The sequence below is a fragment of the Lacerta agilis genome, chromosome 13 (genome assembly GCF_009819535.1).
Source record: "Lacerta agilis isolate rLacAgi1 chromosome 13, rLacAgi1.pri, whole genome shotgun sequence".
NCBI classification, from domain to species: Eukaryota; Metazoa; Chordata; class Lepidosauria; order Squamata; family Lacertidae; genus Lacerta; species Lacerta agilis.
The window spans coordinates 27,753,057-27,769,692 of NC_046324.1; the positions used below are offsets into that span (position 1 = coordinate 27,753,057).

General features: G+C 48.8%; 1 protein-coding gene across 1 annotated transcript in view; it reads right to left on the reverse strand.

Moving 5' to 3' along the window:
- Positions 1 to 1,347: 1,347 nt before the first annotated feature.
- The window catches only part of USP31 (ubiquitin specific peptidase 31), a 35,416-nt gene continuing 20,127 nt past the window's right edge, over positions 1,348 to 16,636 (reverse strand). Inside the window, exons 7-16 of the mRNA XM_033166415.1 lie at positions 16,308 to 16,491; positions 14,105 to 14,216; positions 13,597 to 13,691; positions 12,422 to 12,499; positions 11,641 to 11,770; positions 10,888 to 11,007; positions 10,319 to 10,544; positions 9,768 to 9,926; positions 9,149 to 9,301; positions 1,348 to 8,021 (exon numbers count right to left, since the gene is read on the reverse strand). Coding sequence (XP_033022306.1) covers positions 6,454 to 8,021; positions 9,149 to 9,301; positions 9,768 to 9,926; positions 10,319 to 10,544; positions 10,888 to 11,007; positions 11,641 to 11,770; positions 12,422 to 12,499; positions 13,597 to 13,691; positions 14,105 to 14,216; positions 16,308 to 16,491 — 2,825 coding nt within the window. The 3' untranslated portion in view covers positions 1,348 to 6,453. The remainder of the gene's footprint in view (positions 8,022 to 9,148; positions 9,302 to 9,767; positions 9,927 to 10,318; positions 10,545 to 10,887; positions 11,008 to 11,640; positions 11,771 to 12,421; positions 12,500 to 13,596; positions 13,692 to 14,104; positions 14,217 to 16,307; positions 16,492 to 16,636) is intronic.

Genomic DNA, 16,636 nt, shown 5'->3' on the forward strand with positions numbered 1-16,636 from the left:
CTGGTTGAAATCAAAAGATGGGCCAGAGCAATACATCCACCCTCTTCCACATCTTCTGTTCATTCCAAGCAGACAGCATCTTAAAGCTTAGATCATTCTCCCACTTCACTACCCTAAAGCCACCCCTTCACTTGCCTTGCCTTCACTCCTGGCTTGACTCAGAAGCCAGCACAGAAATTGTTCATTCATTACCACCACATGGCTGGATACTTAAAAGATTCGGACAATGGTGGGCCCTATGAAACCTGCAAGATGGCCTTCAGCAATCTAGTGCCCTCCAGATGTTCTGGACATGTCCCATAGCAAGTTTGGCCATAGCTGTGTTCTTGCCCGCTATAGGTGGGCACTATGTTTTGCATGGACTCCACTGCATGCCTGTGTGGTGTAGCAGTCAAGGGTGTTGGACCTGAGATACCAGGGTTTGAATCTCCACTTGGCCATGAAGCTCTCTGGGTGACCTTGAAGGCCAGTCACTTCACAGTCTACCTCGCAGGGTTGCCGCAAGAATGAAATGGAGAGGGGAGAACTACTGGTATGTATACCACCTTGAGCTCCTTGAAGGAAAAGGTGTAATATAAATGTAAAAAAACAAAGAAATAAATAATATCCAGCCCCATCTCACACTGCATAAGCATCAGGAAATGTCCCTTCTAGGAATATGCTTGGAAAGCTATGAGTCAGGGATTTGTTAGCTGTGGTTCCTGCATTGCAGGGGGTTTGATTAGGTGACCCTTTCAGATCTACAATTCTATGAGCGGATGCACCAGTTGGCAGCTCCTTCTATTGGCAGGCAAGTGGGCCCCCACTCAGACCTCTTTTCTTCTTGCATTATTCCCTCAACTCATACTAAACTGTGGCTCTCCATTTGTTGTTGGACTTTGATTCCTATCAGCTACAGCCAGCTCTAGCTCAATGTACAATTCCTGGCCTAGTAGACAGCCAGCTAGCCAGCCAACACTTAGGAGAATCCTCTCTCCATCTCTAGTGGTAGCACAAAGGCATGAGCACCATCTGGTGGCAAGGAAGAGGCTCAGACTTAAGAGAAATGGCGTGATTGTTAAAAGTGTTTACCAACATGTCCCCCCACCCACCTTGGCCACACACACCCCAATATACCATACGCAATGGGGGTTCCCTAGTGGTGCCTCCCACCACTCCTCTCCATTCATGACATCCCAGTAGTCTCAGTCCCTTGTGTCTCCAGTGATACCCAGCCTGAAACCCTGGAGAGCCACTGTTGCCCATCAGTGCAGACCAGATGGCCATTGGTCTGATATGGCAGCCTCCTCTGCTCAGAGAGAAGGTGCTACAAAATCTGGTGGAGAAAAAAAACACATTCAGGCAATGCCCTGTAATAAATTTATTGTACTTTATTACATTTTCCCACTTTTAAATCATCCAATACCTTGTATCCAAACTCTTCTTCCTGACAGGAAATGATTTTTAAAACATAAAAATATAAATTCTGCATATTAAAAGTGCATACAAATAAATAAAAGGCATTGACACAGTCTCATGCACTTGCCGTCAAATAAGTTAAAACCCTCTTATGGTACATAGTAATGGTTCCACCCCAAGAAGAGACACAGCCTCCCTCCCAGAGTACTGTACAGTTTTAAAAAAAAACTTAGAAATTCTTGATAGGAATAAGGGGGTGAGAGTGAGAGAGAGAAAGAGAAAGAGAAAGAGGAGGAAGGAAGCATCCTGTGATGTAACATGCAACTCCAGCTGTCAGACAGGAAAGCGAGTCCAGTGTTTGAGGCTCACAGTTTTTGGAATGGCACTGAAGACTCAGTTTTAGCCAAAGGAGAGACGAGGCATGACTGGTGAGCAGCAGCCGAGGAAATGAATTCTCTGGACACCACTTCCAGTTCTGGGGGCCCAGGATGCAAATGCAGCAAGTGCCACATTTAGTTTAAAAAAAAAAAAAAGTTAGAAAAGGCAAGAGGGAAGACTTTCCAAATTGCCTCTTGCAACCAGCCCCCACGTGCTGTGTTGCAGAGAATTCATTTTGGGCCCAATCAAACCATTTCAGCACCCAGCATTCAAATCAAGTTGGCTTAATGCTTGTAAAAAGAAGGAAAAAAAGTGGGTGTTGGAATTTACATTTCATCCTTCATTCTGTCAAATCCAACCCCCTGCATGCTAATGGATTTTTGGTTTGGTTGGTTGTTTTTTTACTTGTTTTTTTATAATTAAGGAAAGCCATGTAGTACTTCCATCTCACCACAGATTAGAACTAAATTTCAGTTGCTTCTGCAGATAATGTTGGACCCCCGACAAGTTGCTGCGGATTAACAGGCAAATGACAGCAAAGCCAAAAAGAGGATTGCCCTTAACATGATTTGAACTGGCATTTCAAAACAAAAACGCTTCCTTGACTGCTGATGAGAGCTTCCAGAATGGTGGAAAAACCTCCTCCTCTTTCCCTTGCTCCCCTTCCTCCTCCTGTGCAGGAGCTGCCTGGGAGCTGTGGGTGGTGCCGATTTAAGCAGCAACGTCTCTCTTTGCAACAATGCTCCCTGGGGCCTCATTCCCAGAAACCAGAGGAGGTTCCTCTCAGACCTTCCCAGCTCTGCAGCCAGCTATTCCTTGCACCAAAATGAAACTAAGGAGACTGGAGAGTCCTGCTTTGCCACCACTCACCCCTCCAAAAAGGTGGCTCCAGAGAAGCTGTGTTATGGTGGGGAAGGAGCCCTTCTGCCATCACAGAAATCTGCTCCTTAAAGAGGCTGCCAGCTGCTAGCAGCATCCCTCAAATGGCTGGGAGCCACTTTGAAAACAGCAGGTTGTTCAAGTCTGGAAACAAAAATGCACCCTCAGAAAGAACAGGGAGAAATCACCTGCAACCTTTTAAATACTCCACAGTAACTTCTGTACCCCCTCCCCATAAATGCCAGTAAACAAAAGAGCTGTACGAAGGAGAGGATTGTGGGTGCCAGAAACTGCGACCCATCAGCCCTCGGGCTGCTCCAGGGGTGGGCTGAGAGCTCCAGTCCAAGCTTAGGTGGGCATCAGATGGGCAGCAGCAGTGACAGGGGCAGCCTGGTTTAGCTTAGCTTTAGCTGCTTGCATAGTTAACATGGTCATGCATGAGCGGGGGGGGGGGGGCAAAGGGAAGGGCCATGCATGTTACCTTCATTGTGGGCTTTTTGGGGAGTGGGGGCAAGAGAGATAAGTGGTCAACCATGCTAAAGAAATTCAGCACTGCCAAGCAGAGAAGAGCCTACAAAACTAGGTTAAATGTGTCTGGAACATGGAGGTTCACTCTCTACCTAAAATGATTAGTCTGACTCAGTCGCATTGATCCATAGATACATCTGAAAAGACAGAAGCGAAAAGTAAGGTGCTTTGCCATGGCTACAAAGAGTGGCTGTTGGCACCATCTCGCCCACCGAGTACAAGCAACATGAAGTCCAAGGTGCCTCTATAATACAATCCCTTGGATATGTGCTTAGAATGTGCATACTAATTATAAACACTCTCCAAAAATCTAGCCCCAAAGGATAGGAAGCCTTCTGAGATGCAGAACTCAACCTTCCCACAACTGGAAGGGTGACTAGGTGTCATTCATGGAATTAGGAAGAAACAGGCTTTCAGACCATTTGAATGGAGCTGGGTGTGCAGGGGAGCCTGGGAGGGGGGCTCAATTTCCTCCCTATTCAGCAGAGCCACCAACCCCTACTACCAAAGAGAACTGCAGAGCTGCATGTCAGGAGAGGCCTAAATTTAATCCCAGTCCTCCTGGATCTAAAGCCAACTTGTCAAGATGAAATTGTGTCCTTTTTTAAAAAAAGAAGAAGAGACAGCACTAAGGGCCTAGAAGTGTGCTGAAGACCAGAGGGTCGCATCTCTTCCTAAATGAGGGGAGATCTGCTGGCCAATGAAAAACTGGCGGCCAGCCCAACACAAGGAAGTGGCCCAGGCCAAAGGAACAAAAAGGAAACCCCACCCCCCACAAAGCTTAGCAAGGTCCCTTTGACAAAAGGAGGGCAATGAAAGCAATCGCTCACCCCCACATGTACCACTCAACACACACACTGCCAGTGGGGCAGGAGAAGGGGTCACGGTTCATATCCCAGATTGGCCAAGGCTGGCCTAAGGCATCCTGTGCCTATGAATCTCTCATGTTTCATGGGACATGCTGAGGTCACCCCCAAGACAGTCCTTTCACCAGGAACCAGACATTTTTCTTCTAACTATAGTGCCTCACCACTTGAGAAAGAGGAACATCTAAAAGCAAAGGGGGTGAGCTTGGCAACCTAAGGGCTGAGCACACAAAAGCTCCTGTTTTAACCTACAGGTGGGCACAACTGGTGGGGGGGAGAAGATGTGTTGTTGCCCCATAGGAGCCAAACTGCAGGCAGTGTGAGGAGGGGTTTTGCCAGGTGTCACTTCCCATGGGGCTGCAGCCTACCTGTTCACAACTCGGCAAATGGAAACACAACCCAGGTATACGACAAATGCCTCACCTGCCACCTTTCAAGGCTGCCTGTGGTGCTCAGAAGCAGACCCAAAGACCCAAGATCCCTCATTCCTAGGTGAGGAGGAGGAGATTATAATCTGGCTGTGCAGTGGGATCTACCACTTAGGGTCGTGGCAGTGTCAGCTCCAGCTGAACAAAGACAGGCCCAAGGCAGTGCAAAGGGAATAATAAACCATGGAAGGAGCTGCTGCATTCAGGGGCTGAGGTCTTGTTAACTAAACCTCCAAACAGGCAGAGGCTTCATGCCTCAGTAAGATGACATGGCCAAGGGAAGGAACCCATCTGCCACCCAGCATTAAAAAAGACAAAAGGCACAGCTTGTCAGCGACACCTCTGCAAAGTTCCCTGCTCAAGCCGAAGGCTGCAGGAGGCAAGCAGGCTGTCAACTCAGGGGCTGAAGCAGATGTGGGGAACCTCTGGGCCTTCAGGAACTGCTGAACTACAGCTTCCATCACCCCAGCTGTTAAGTAATACTTGCCAGGGGTTGAAGGGAGTTGCAGCTCAGCATAATCTGGAAAGCCAAAGGTTCCCCACACCTGTGCCAAAAGAAATGGCAACAAGCAGGTGGGCACTGTTAAGATCAAAATCCACTGAAAGATCATGGGAATAAGAGCAATGAGCCGAGGGAGGGAAGAGTGCATGGAGGGAGTCATTGCACAGCTCGCCTAACAGTGAGGCACAAAGGTGCCCCCCCCCCCAAGGCTTCAGAGTGGCCATTCATTGCCAAAGCCTCATGGCAGATGAGGAACAAGAAGAGTGAGGACCAAAGGATTTGAGGAAGGGCAGCAGGAGCCTAGTTCCAGCTAGGACCCACAAAAGCTTAAATGGCTCCTTCCTCCAGCATGGACTGCAGCAACAACTGATCCACAGCTCCGTAAAACGAATGTGTGTATGTGCAGTCAAGCATTCTTCCATGCGGATTACAGAATATGCTCAACACACACACACACACCCAACCTCCTTCCACCCAACCTGCGATGCGGCAATTGCTGCAGGGCAGGAGGTCAGACTAGAAGACCCTTTGGGTCCCTTCCAATTCTACAATTCCATGAACTACCCCCTTCCAACCTGCATAAGTTCCAGGCCCAACCTGCTGATTTCCAGGCTGCCAACTGGACCCTCCCTCTTTTGAGAAGACACCTCTGAACAGATAAAAGAGTCAAACAGGACAGACTTTTTTTTTAAAAAAAATGAAAATTCCAAACATACAGAAATCTGGAATGGGAAAAAAACCAGAAACAGACAGACACACTTAAAAGCAGACTTCTCTGACGTACACACATACACCCCTCTATGAGAGAGAATGCACCTTTCCCCCCAGAATCTTCTGTTCCCTCCAGTACTGGCTGAGCGCTTACCTGAGAAACAACATTAGCGTTGAAATATTGCCCTTTAAGAAGCTTGGGAAATGGGGTGCTGGGGGGGGTGGAAGGCGGGGGAGGAGACATGGCCTGGGGAGGAGGGACACACAGCAGAACAGGATGATCGTCTTGCTTTTCACGGTTTCCCTTTGCAGCTCACAGAGCAAGGCTACAGCCTGCTCAGTGACACACACACAAACACACACTGCAAGGGACGAAGCGGTAGCTTTGCGACATGGACACAGCTGGCCATTGACATAATCCAGAGTCCCTCTCCAGAGAGAAAAGTGGTAAGGCTCCCTAAGAAGGCTTCTGTGCAGACTGCAGTTCTGCTGTGGGGTTGAGGCAGAGGGAAGAGAGAAGATGATGACAATGTCCTTTGGCGCGCACCCCCCCCCTCCCCACAAGCCCGCTACAAAATACCAGCGGCAGCGGCAGCTTGTAGTTATTTGGTATGATGGCGGAGTCGAAAGGCGCTTGAACAGTAGTCAAGTTTTCTTCAAACACGTTAGGCACATGAACAAAAAGAAGCAAAGGAGGAAACCAACCCAATTGGATTGCAGGAGGAGGAGGAGGAGGAGGAGGAGCAGCAGCAGCAGCAGCCAATCACTGAGATTTCGAAGAGGCCGGCGGTGGCCGTGCAGACGAGGGCATGCTGGGAGGAAGTTTGCGCAAGGCCTTGTCGGCTGCCTGCTTGCCACTGCCGGGTGACTGCAGGGGGTTGGCCTCCATCTGGGAAGACTTGGATTTGCGGTTCGTGAGCGAGTGTTTGGCAGGAGAGGGGTTTTCTTTTGCAGAAGCCGGGGTAGCGTTCGAGGGGAGGGTATTTGGAGGCTGGGAGGGGCTGCCGCTGCTGCCACCACCACCACTCTTCTCCAGCTTCTCCTCAAGCACGTTCTTGCTGGCAGCTTTGGAGGAGCTGCTTGCCATCTTTTTTGACAGCATGGTGGTCTTGCCTAGGTCGGCCGACCTTCGGCTTTCCTTCTGGCGCAGGGCGGACTTGAAGAAAGAAAGCCCCTTTTCTTCCGACTTGCTGTCCCTCCTCAGGCTGGCACGGGGAGTGCCTGTGGTGGGCGAGCGTAGGCTGGCCATGGAGGAGCTGCGCACGTGCTTGCCGTCTGGTCTCCTGCCATCGCTCCGCGACTGGCTGATCCGCGGGGAGCCCGTCCGTGAACCAGTGGTAACGCCAGCCTTGTCTGAGCTGAGGCTGAGCTTGGAGCCCTCCCTGCTGAGGCTGTGCTCCGAAGTCCTGTTTTTGCTCGTGGGGGTGTTGTGCCCCCGCACGGACGACCCCGAGGAGTTTCTTCTCGTCGTGGTGGAGGAAGAGGAGGAAGCAGGTTTTTGCTTCTGATGCTCAGCAGAGGTGTTACTGGCAGCCTCTTGGCCCTTTGAGCCAGCCTCCTTCCTGCCCTGCCCAGAGGGGGCAGGAGAGCCATGCCGCCCACTAGCCCGGCCAGAGTTCAGCTTGCTCCTGGTCCGGGACCCCTTCGGCAAACTCTTGGAGGGAAGGACTGGGGCTGCCGGTTGGCAAGACACTGGGGAATCTGTCCTGCCTTTCCTGGAGCTTCTGTCTGACTCCAATGTGTCTTTGGGGTGGGCTGCCTTTTGGGAGCTGCTGTCCACCTTGGACATTCCGCTGAAGCTTCTCCCCTCCTTGACTGGAGAGCTCTCAACAGAATCACTCTGGTCAACAAAAGCGATCTGGTTGTTGTTATCAAAAGGATCCAGGGCGGGGCAGTTCCTGTCTGCCTGCGACAGAGTCTTGCTGTAGGAGTCTGCGCTCGAGCCTGGCTTCCGCCCAGGCGCTTCGTCTCTGAAGACACCCTCCATGACTGCCAGGGGAGCTCTGCCTGCTGTGGGGTGCTCCTGCCGGCCGCTGCTCTCGCTGGACTCAATGTGGCTTCCAGAGAGACTCCTCAGGCTGCTAAAGCATGAGGTGGAGACTTTGTCATCCGCAGACTCCCCAATCCTCTCAAGGGTGGAAGCCGAGCTATGAACCGGAGAGTCCCCAGAGAAGCGGGAAGGCGAGCTGGAGCGCATCTGCAGCTTCGCCGACAGTGACCAAGAGGGGCGGATCCCATTCTCGCTCACGGCCAAGGGGCTGGTCACAGAGGACCTGGAAGACAAGCTCTGGCGCTGGACACTCCTCACAAAGGGGCGAGTGGAAAAGCCACCTGTGGAGCACAGAGGAACATGATACCCAAATACACAAACAGAGCAGGGACACATGTACAAGCAAGGAAGCCATCCTAAAATGCATTTCACTGACCCCCCCCCCTTTATAATTGCTTTCATACGTTGAGTTTGTGTGCCTCTGTCTATTTCATACAAGAAGCTACAATGAGTTTGTTTCGGGGGCACTATGACGCTGTCCTCACGTTTCATTCTCCAATGTTTTAATTTGCAACCCAGATGCAGTGAATAGCAGAGTGCACATTTTAAAACAAATGAAACACACACACACACACACACACACACAAACTCCTCCCACTCTGGAAACTGTGCCAACATGGTAACTTTCTTGTCCACCTATCAAAGCTCTTTCATGGGCTGAGAAATCAGGAGACCCTCCCCTGAATGACACCCTGCTGCCAGGGGACAACTGAGGGTGGCAGCAGCAACCAAAGCAATTCTCAGAAGGCAAAACATCAATCTTGAGTAAGTTCCTCCCGCCTGTGTGCTGAACAGCGAGGGCCCAACGCAGCATCCATAATTAAGAAAAGCAAGAATGCTGTCCACACCTCTTTCATTTGCTGGCAGGAGACAGATGTGCTAGCACAAAGGTCACAGGGAACTTCCCCACTAGCCTCTGAGGAACGGTACTGGGAAGCTGTTCATTCTGCAGGAATGTTGATTCTGCAGGAGACATTCTCACTGCTCTCCCAGCTTTGAGCAGAACACTGCAAGGCCAAGGATAACCCAGGGGCAGAAGCTAGAGAAGGGGAAACTTCTCAGAAGAGGATACGTGCTCCCATCAGACATCAGAGGACAGACATACCTAGCGCATGCCAGCACTGAGATGTGGAGAGAAACGAAGGCAGTGAAGATGATGGCCTGAAAATACCAGCAACATCCCTTTCTCCCTGGTTTCTGCTCATTTTCTGGAGGAAGGAATCCCGTTGCTGCTGGTTTTTCTGCCTCAGCACCCCTCTTCACAGTCCCTTGGGCAAAGCTGGTGACCCTCAGGGTGGCTGAACTGCAGAGGAGGAACCCAGTGCTCTGCAAGAGCTCCCCTGCCATCAACATTCAAAGTGAGGTGTGGCAGAGCCACTCACCAACTGCACCCAGCCCTCACACTCACCGTCATCTTCGCTCCTTTCTCCCATCAGCTCCACTGACTCCGAAAGGGAAGCTAGGGAAGTGCGCCGGGAGGAGGCCGCAGAGGCAATGCTGGGCTGCTTGCTGCCTGGGAGTCGACTCACCCAGTGCTCACACAAAGAGGAGCTGGTGGAGCCTGTGGAAGCAGGAGGAAGAAGTGGGTAGTAAGAAGCTTTGCTCTCATCATAACACTAGAACCCAAGGGGGTCCTTTAGTCAAGATGAACATTGGAAGATTCAGTACAAACAAGAGAAATAACTTTTTCTTCACACAGCACATAACTAAATTATGGAATTTTCTACCACAGGCGAAAAAGATGGCCACTAACTTGGATGCCTTTACAGTGGGGATTGGACAAATTCGTGGAGGAGAATGAGGCTACCAATATGGCTACTAGTCTCCATAGCTACCTTCAGAACCAGAACCCCAGTTTCTAGCAGCAGGAGAGGACATCTTTCCCTGGTGTCCTCTTGCCTGTGGACCCTTCTCAGGGAAGGCACCTGGTTGGCCACAGTGGAACACAGGTGGACCATCTCTGGCAGCCAGGCTCTTCTGGTGTTTCTGTGGAAGCCACAAAACCAGCAGCTGCTCCAGGCCATTACCTGCCACAGAGCTGTTGGCCGACCAGGAGGGAATGGCTGTCCGCCTCTGGTAGAAGAGGATGTAAGCCGTTTGCTTGCACACCTCGTTTTCAGCCAGCTGCTGAACCTCACTGTCATCGAAGCAGTACCACAGGCCATCGATGGAGTTCTTGCAATAGGCTGCGAGAGAAGGTGCCAGAGTTAGTTAAGGGGAAGGTGAGCACAAGGGAGCCCTGCTGGGCCAGCAGCCAGAGCATTCTGGGGTCTCTGTCACCCAGTCATGGCTCTCCTAAGACCCCACCACCCCAAAAGATAGGGAAGAATTAAACTGCCAGACTGTGCTGAGGGCTGGGGGGGGCAGCATGTTTTGCCCCCTAAAAAGATCCTTAAGGAAGTGCACCACCACTACGAGAGGGGGGCTGCTGGAGAGGCTGAGCAGGCAAAGGCATTTTGAGCCATTGGCCATCTGCCCACTTGTTAACATCCTTGTCAGGAGAGCAAGTCATGGAGGGTGCAAGGCAGGAGCAACATGACAGTGAGCAGAGCCCAAACTGGCTGCGCAGCCCAGTCACCTGTGTAGTGCCCGCCCTGCATGGTGCCATGGTGATTGCACACAGCATACAAGTCGTAGACGAAGTCTTCTGGGTCTCTCCCCAGGCCATAGGGGCGCCTCCAGGGGGACCAGTGAGACGGCAGGCTCCAGCTGCTCTGGCTTCGCTTGACCACATGCGGCGTCATGTCCAGGCCAATCAGAGGGAACCTGACCATGTTCTGAAGCTTCATCCTTCTGTCTCCTTCCTGTTTAAAGGGGAAATGCAGGTTGCAACCAGCACAGAGAAGTGTGGTGCTGGAGGCGCCACATCAGCACCTCAGAGAAGAGCACACACAACTCCCCCCCCCAGCCCCCGAGGCTGCTTGGGCAAAGGCAAGAATGAAACCATGCCAAAGAGGAGGAGTTCAGCACCTGCAAGGCTGGCACTCTTGGTTGATCAGACAGGGCTCTCCTCACAGCAGAGGAAGCCATAATGCCCCTGCATGAAAACAGCCCACGTGACTAAGGAATCACTGGGCCACTGCAGCAATCCAAGCAGAGCCCTGGCTCCCGAGTTCCCTCCAGCCCAGCAAGCAAGCCTCCTTTCACCTGTCGAAAGCGCTTCAGGTGAATGATGAGGATGTCAGGCAAAGTCCAAAGGCTCAGCGTGATGCTTCCTTGCTGCAGCTGTTTACAGTGGGGGCAACGCCATGCATCGTCCGGGGCCAGCTAGCAGCAAAGAGAGGAGGGTGCTATTAGACAGATAGGCACACACACACACCCCTGGCATATGCCATGAACACCCACTCTTTATAAAGGAAGGAAGAAGATAAACACAAGAAATGCTTCTTGCCCTGCATCATAAGACCCCACCGCAACATGTTTAGTTATCGCTTCAATATACTCCATTCTTGTTGTTATCACAAGTATTCCTATGAGACAACTGCATGTTTTATACAACGAACAACAGCAGGCAAAGCAGCTGTGCCATGACCAGCTCCCAGCCCAACATGTGCCTGCCACACTCTTAGGAGACAGAAAGCCAAAGCAGACCAATCACACATGGAAGAGGCAGCCTTTGAAGGCACACAGAACTACGAGGTCTCTTTGACCACTCATGACACAACAAGGGACCTCCTGGCCATATCCAGGAAGGGATATTTGGGGAAGAGCCGTAACAGTAGAGCACCTGCTTTGTACACAGATATCCCAGGTTCAATCTCCAAAGAAGTATGGGAGAGACCCCTGCCTGAAACCCTGGACAGCTGCTGTAACCACCATAGACAATGCTGAGCTGAATGGGTCCAACTTGGTATAAGACTGCTTCCTGTGCTGCTACTGACAGATCACTGAATCTCTCACCTGTTCCTCTTTGGTGTAGAGCTGGAAACACTGTGATAAGGTGCAGGACTGAGGCTGGTGGTGGAGCTCCCTCTGCTGGCGGACACTCTCAGCATCCGGGATATATTCATCCTCTGTGTTGACGAACAAACTGCAACAAGGAAATGCAGCATTTAACAATTCCTGTGCTTGCAGGCCGACTAGCAAAGCACACAAGTGGGGTGAGGCTGCCTGCCAACCTTCCTGGGAAGCACTCTTGGGCAGGTGACTGGCAGGTTGTAAATTAATCTACTGAGCGTGCAGAAGATAGATCGGAATCTACTGTGAAATCCCCAGGCAATTAGATCAGAAAAGGTTTCTGACTCCACTGTTTAACAAAAGCAGCAGCAAAATGACTCCCTACCCCAATTAATACTACATACATGACGAGAGCTTGGAAGAACCATGAGTGGATTTGCATGCAGAGAGACTGTGGGTTCTGTTCAGTTCCACTATGTTGTAAAAACATACAAGCAATAAAAAAATTCCTCGCCTCAGAGTTCTATCTTTTGCAGGGGATGCCTTCTGCGCTCAGCTCATGTTGGAGAATCTCAGGGTTATGGTAAAAGTGGATCCCACAAGCTTTGAGGTATGCCCAGCCCTGCTCTGGGATGCAACTAAACACACACACACACGAGAACCCGTTTAGGCAAGCCTAGAGCAGCAGAAAGTCCCAAAAGCACCAGTCATGTAGGAATGGGAGTTTCAAGCGACAGCCTGTCAGGAGCCCATCCCAAAGTCCCAAATGGAACATGATGCTTACTAGTCTTTTGTCTCCTTGTCCCACTCCACAACCAGCTTCACATGAGGAGTTCCGCCTTGGCCACATGACTTCAGGGCCCTGCAGAAAACACACCGCAATCACTCAAGAGTCTTTCAAAAAGCAGCAATACGTATGCTAGTTACCAGCAACTTTCTTTCTCTCTCACTCTCACCCCCATAAAGAACCTGCAAAACCCATCAAGATCCCCCACAACAGGAACCAGCTGAGTTTAGGGGCTTGTCCTTCAGACCAAAGGGTGCCACCTTTACCACAAACAATGAGAAGTACCACAGTGGTGCTAAACAGCAAAAGTAACAATAAAACCACTGCACATCGGCTGAAATAATAATGACAAAAATAATAATAATAATACCACAGATACTGTAATGAAAAATCCACTTATATATATATGTAACGTATATGACCAAAATCAATACAAAAGAACCATTCAGCTTGGGATGTATTCGAACAGCTCAGTGCCAACATAAGTTTTCAAAAGTTCACTAGGACAGAAAAACAAAGCTGTCGGTAGTGGGATGTAGTCATCTTGAATCTTTTCACAGAGGGGCATCTGAGAAGAAGGAAGAAGACCTGCCTTCCGGATTACAACAGGTTTCGCAAAGGAAGCTTCATCAGTTCTTCAAGTATATATGATTAATCAAACATACAAATGATGTAGGCATTTTTGTCATTATTATTTCAGCCGATGTGCAGTGGTTTTATTGTTACTTTTGCCACCTTTACCAGCCTACTAAAGAGGCAATAGCCACTCCATAGGAACAATTCAAGAGATGACATTACAGGAAAGCTTCCCTCTAGATTATTCTGCTCCTTCTTGGTAGAGCATGACACTATGAATCGCAGGGTTGCAGGTTCGAGCCCCACGTTGGGCAAAATATCCCTTGGACTAGATGACCCTCATGGTCCCTTCCAACTCTACAGTTCTATGATTCTCTCTCCAGGGCAAGCAGCAATCCAGGCAGAATCAGTTTAAGAGCAGCCAGCTCCTAGGAGAAGCGAGGCCTGCAGGAGAGCCCAGAAGCTCCACTGGTGCCTGCCAGACTGAAGCGGCTCTCAGCAAGTGAGATGCCGTCCCCTTCCCCACCCCAGTAAAATAAGTAAATCCCCAGGGCCTGAGGCCCCGCATCCTCCACAAACAAGGAAACCACACTCACCGCTCCACCATTAGGTGGCACAGAGGCTGCTCTTCCTGAGGTAACAGGTAAGTTATGCCCACAGCGCTGACCACTCGCAAGCTGAACGGACAAACCTAAATGGCAGGGGAAATGAGAAGAGCAGTTGCAAGGGGGAGATGGTGAGGAGAGGACAGGTGGGAAAAGAGACTCCTAGCTGGCATGCACTTGTTGGTGTGCCCACCTGCTCCTCCAGTGCAACATGGGCCAGAAGACACATATCATCAGCCTGGCTCATCCACCCTGAGCGGGAGTTTTCTCTTCGCTCTCCAGCAGATGGAAAGCAAGAGGAGCAGGAACTTCACAAGGCACTACCAACTGCACTCTTGACAATGAGTTTATTGAGCAACCAGCAATGTAAGCAGCAATATTGCTATTTACTTAGCACCACAATTAGACTGGCTTTTTACAGCAGCAACTCTCAAATGCACATACACATGCTGAAAGGCAAAGCAAGGCGTAAAGAGGGCCCAGTTCCAGGCAGCCTTACCTGGACACAGGCTGAAGGCCGCAGGTAATACTGCATCTTCTCCAGGATCTCCTTCTGCAGTAGGTCCCATGGAATAGTCTTCTCCAGATGGAGCACAAAGGGCTGGCCAAATCTGCACATAACAGCAAGGCCATGAAGGGAACAGCAGCTCTTTCTCACTCCCACCATTTTAAATTTTATTTACTTAAGGCATTTCTATGCCGCTTAATCGTTAGCATTTCTAAGCAGAGCACATAAAAAATAAACAGCAGAGAATAAAGCAAAAGAAGTTCATCAAATAATTGTATGAAGCCAAACAGAAACCTGAACACTACCTTAATATGCCTGCTGAAATAAGAAAGTCTGTTCAGCAAAGAGGTGGCCTGTCTAATTTCAGTGGGGGGGGGGGGCTATTGCCTTTACAGTATATTTATTTGTAAACATATGGCCAAAGGAACTAGGTACATTTAGCCCAAAGAAAAGGATCATCCAGGTTTCTGAAGCTCTCTTCAAATCCCTGAAGGGCTGTCATCACACTGAGGGGAGAAGGCCAAAATATTGGGGTTACAGCCAACATTAGGCCAATCAGAGTAGACACAGAAAAGGCTCCATCTTTTGTTCCCACCAATTAAGCCTCCTTTGATGGTGGGATACAAAACAGGGCCTCAGAAGACTAATTCCACCTGCAGGCAGCTTCATACTGGAGGAGGTAAATCTTTCCACTATCTCAGTCTTAAAACAGTTTAGGGCTTGAGTTTACACACATTATTGGTATACAATTCTTGTAAACAACAATAGATATTAACCAAATAAAATAAACTTTGTCCAACCTTAACACAAACTGGCTTTATTTTAATATAATTTATAGCTTTACTATAGAAGTACATGTAAAAACATAAGCTCCAAAACCCTTAACAGAATTTGGAAATTCTACACAATGGGTAGAGGGGGAAATGGATTAGTTTCTAAATTGTACTCTATATTGCTAAATATAACTTATGTATCTATGGAATCTCTTTAAGAAATATGGGAACTAGATATTGGCACACACATTCTTCCCAAGAACTGGAATAAAATTTGGAATCTCAACCCTTAAAAATCTGTTTCTAGTTTTCTTTGGGAAAACTCCTTAAAATTATTACACAGATAGTATTGCACTCCTCTGTAAATGTCAAAACATTTTCTTCTGTATCACCTAATTGTTGAAGAGGTTGCAATAAACTTGGCTACGTATTATCATTTATGGTGGGAATGTCAGCTTGCATAAGATTTTTGGAATTTAATTTGGATGGAAATTATAAATATTACTGAAGAAACTCTTGTCTATTGCCTCAGATTAATTTCACGGAGTATTTCTGATGATTTCAATATAGATAAATGGTCAAAAGAATTAGTCTTATATTGGCAGCACAAATAATTGCAATTCAATGGAAAACAGTCCAAAATCTTACACTGGACACTTGGTACCATCCACTCTGGAAAAAATTACACATAATTTGAGATTTCAACAAGGACTTTTTAAATGTTTTGGTATTCCTTTATAACATATGCAGCAGAACCATCATTTTCAAGACAGCTCTCATCACCAGCCTGACAAATCTAGAACTGTACTTGATAATCTGATAATACTGGTAGTCTTTATTTGGTTTTTGTTATTTTAACCCATGTGCAGTTTTGTTTTTCATCTTTTAATTCTCATCTGTTTAATTGTTCTCTTTGTTTTATATACATTATAAAATGAAATAGAGAAGTAAACTTTACACACACACACACACACACACACAATTTAGGGCTTTGCAAGGAGGCACCTCGAACTGAGCCCAGAAAGAAAAACGACTTCAATACAATTGATGCGAGATCACTGCAATGTGGTCTAAAAAGTCTATGTTGGAGCACAATCAGACGACCAGCAGGGTGCAAGTGACACCCTTTACCCTTCTTGGCTCGCCATGGGAACAAAGGAAATGTTTCTAGACAGGCTCATAATTCAGCTGTTGATCTGACAGAGATCACTTTAATCTGATAGCCCAAAGTGAACATCAAAAACAAAAGAGATTCAACTTTTTAATTATTATGGTACTGTTTAGAAATTGATACTGTAGAAAGAGTATTTAAAAAGCCAGGTTAAATAAGCAAAAGCCAAAATAAAACAATTGCAGAGTTCACTGCACACCTCTCAAAACCAGAACTAGAGGGGGCCTCTTGCCTGCAAGGCAACGGTTACCTCTTCCCCTGCTGTCCAGTACAAGCCCGGTTGCAAACCAACACCACCAGCTTATCGCTTGCTGCCGCCGCCGCTGCTGCCACCCTGGTATTGGAGTTCTCCAGCCTCCCTTGGGTATACGGAGCTGCCCGAGGATGGTCAAGGCTATATTTCAAGTGATTCAGATTGCTGTTCACGTGGATTCCTGAAAGAGAGTGAAGAGACTTCATGGTCAACATGCCGTAGAGAGGGATACAGGGGCACATCTGGTGAAGCCATCTGATGGCCAAGTCCAGATAACATGGAGGTCACCGGTAAATGTTTTGCACTCTTAGGTGGCCTTTTCTCAG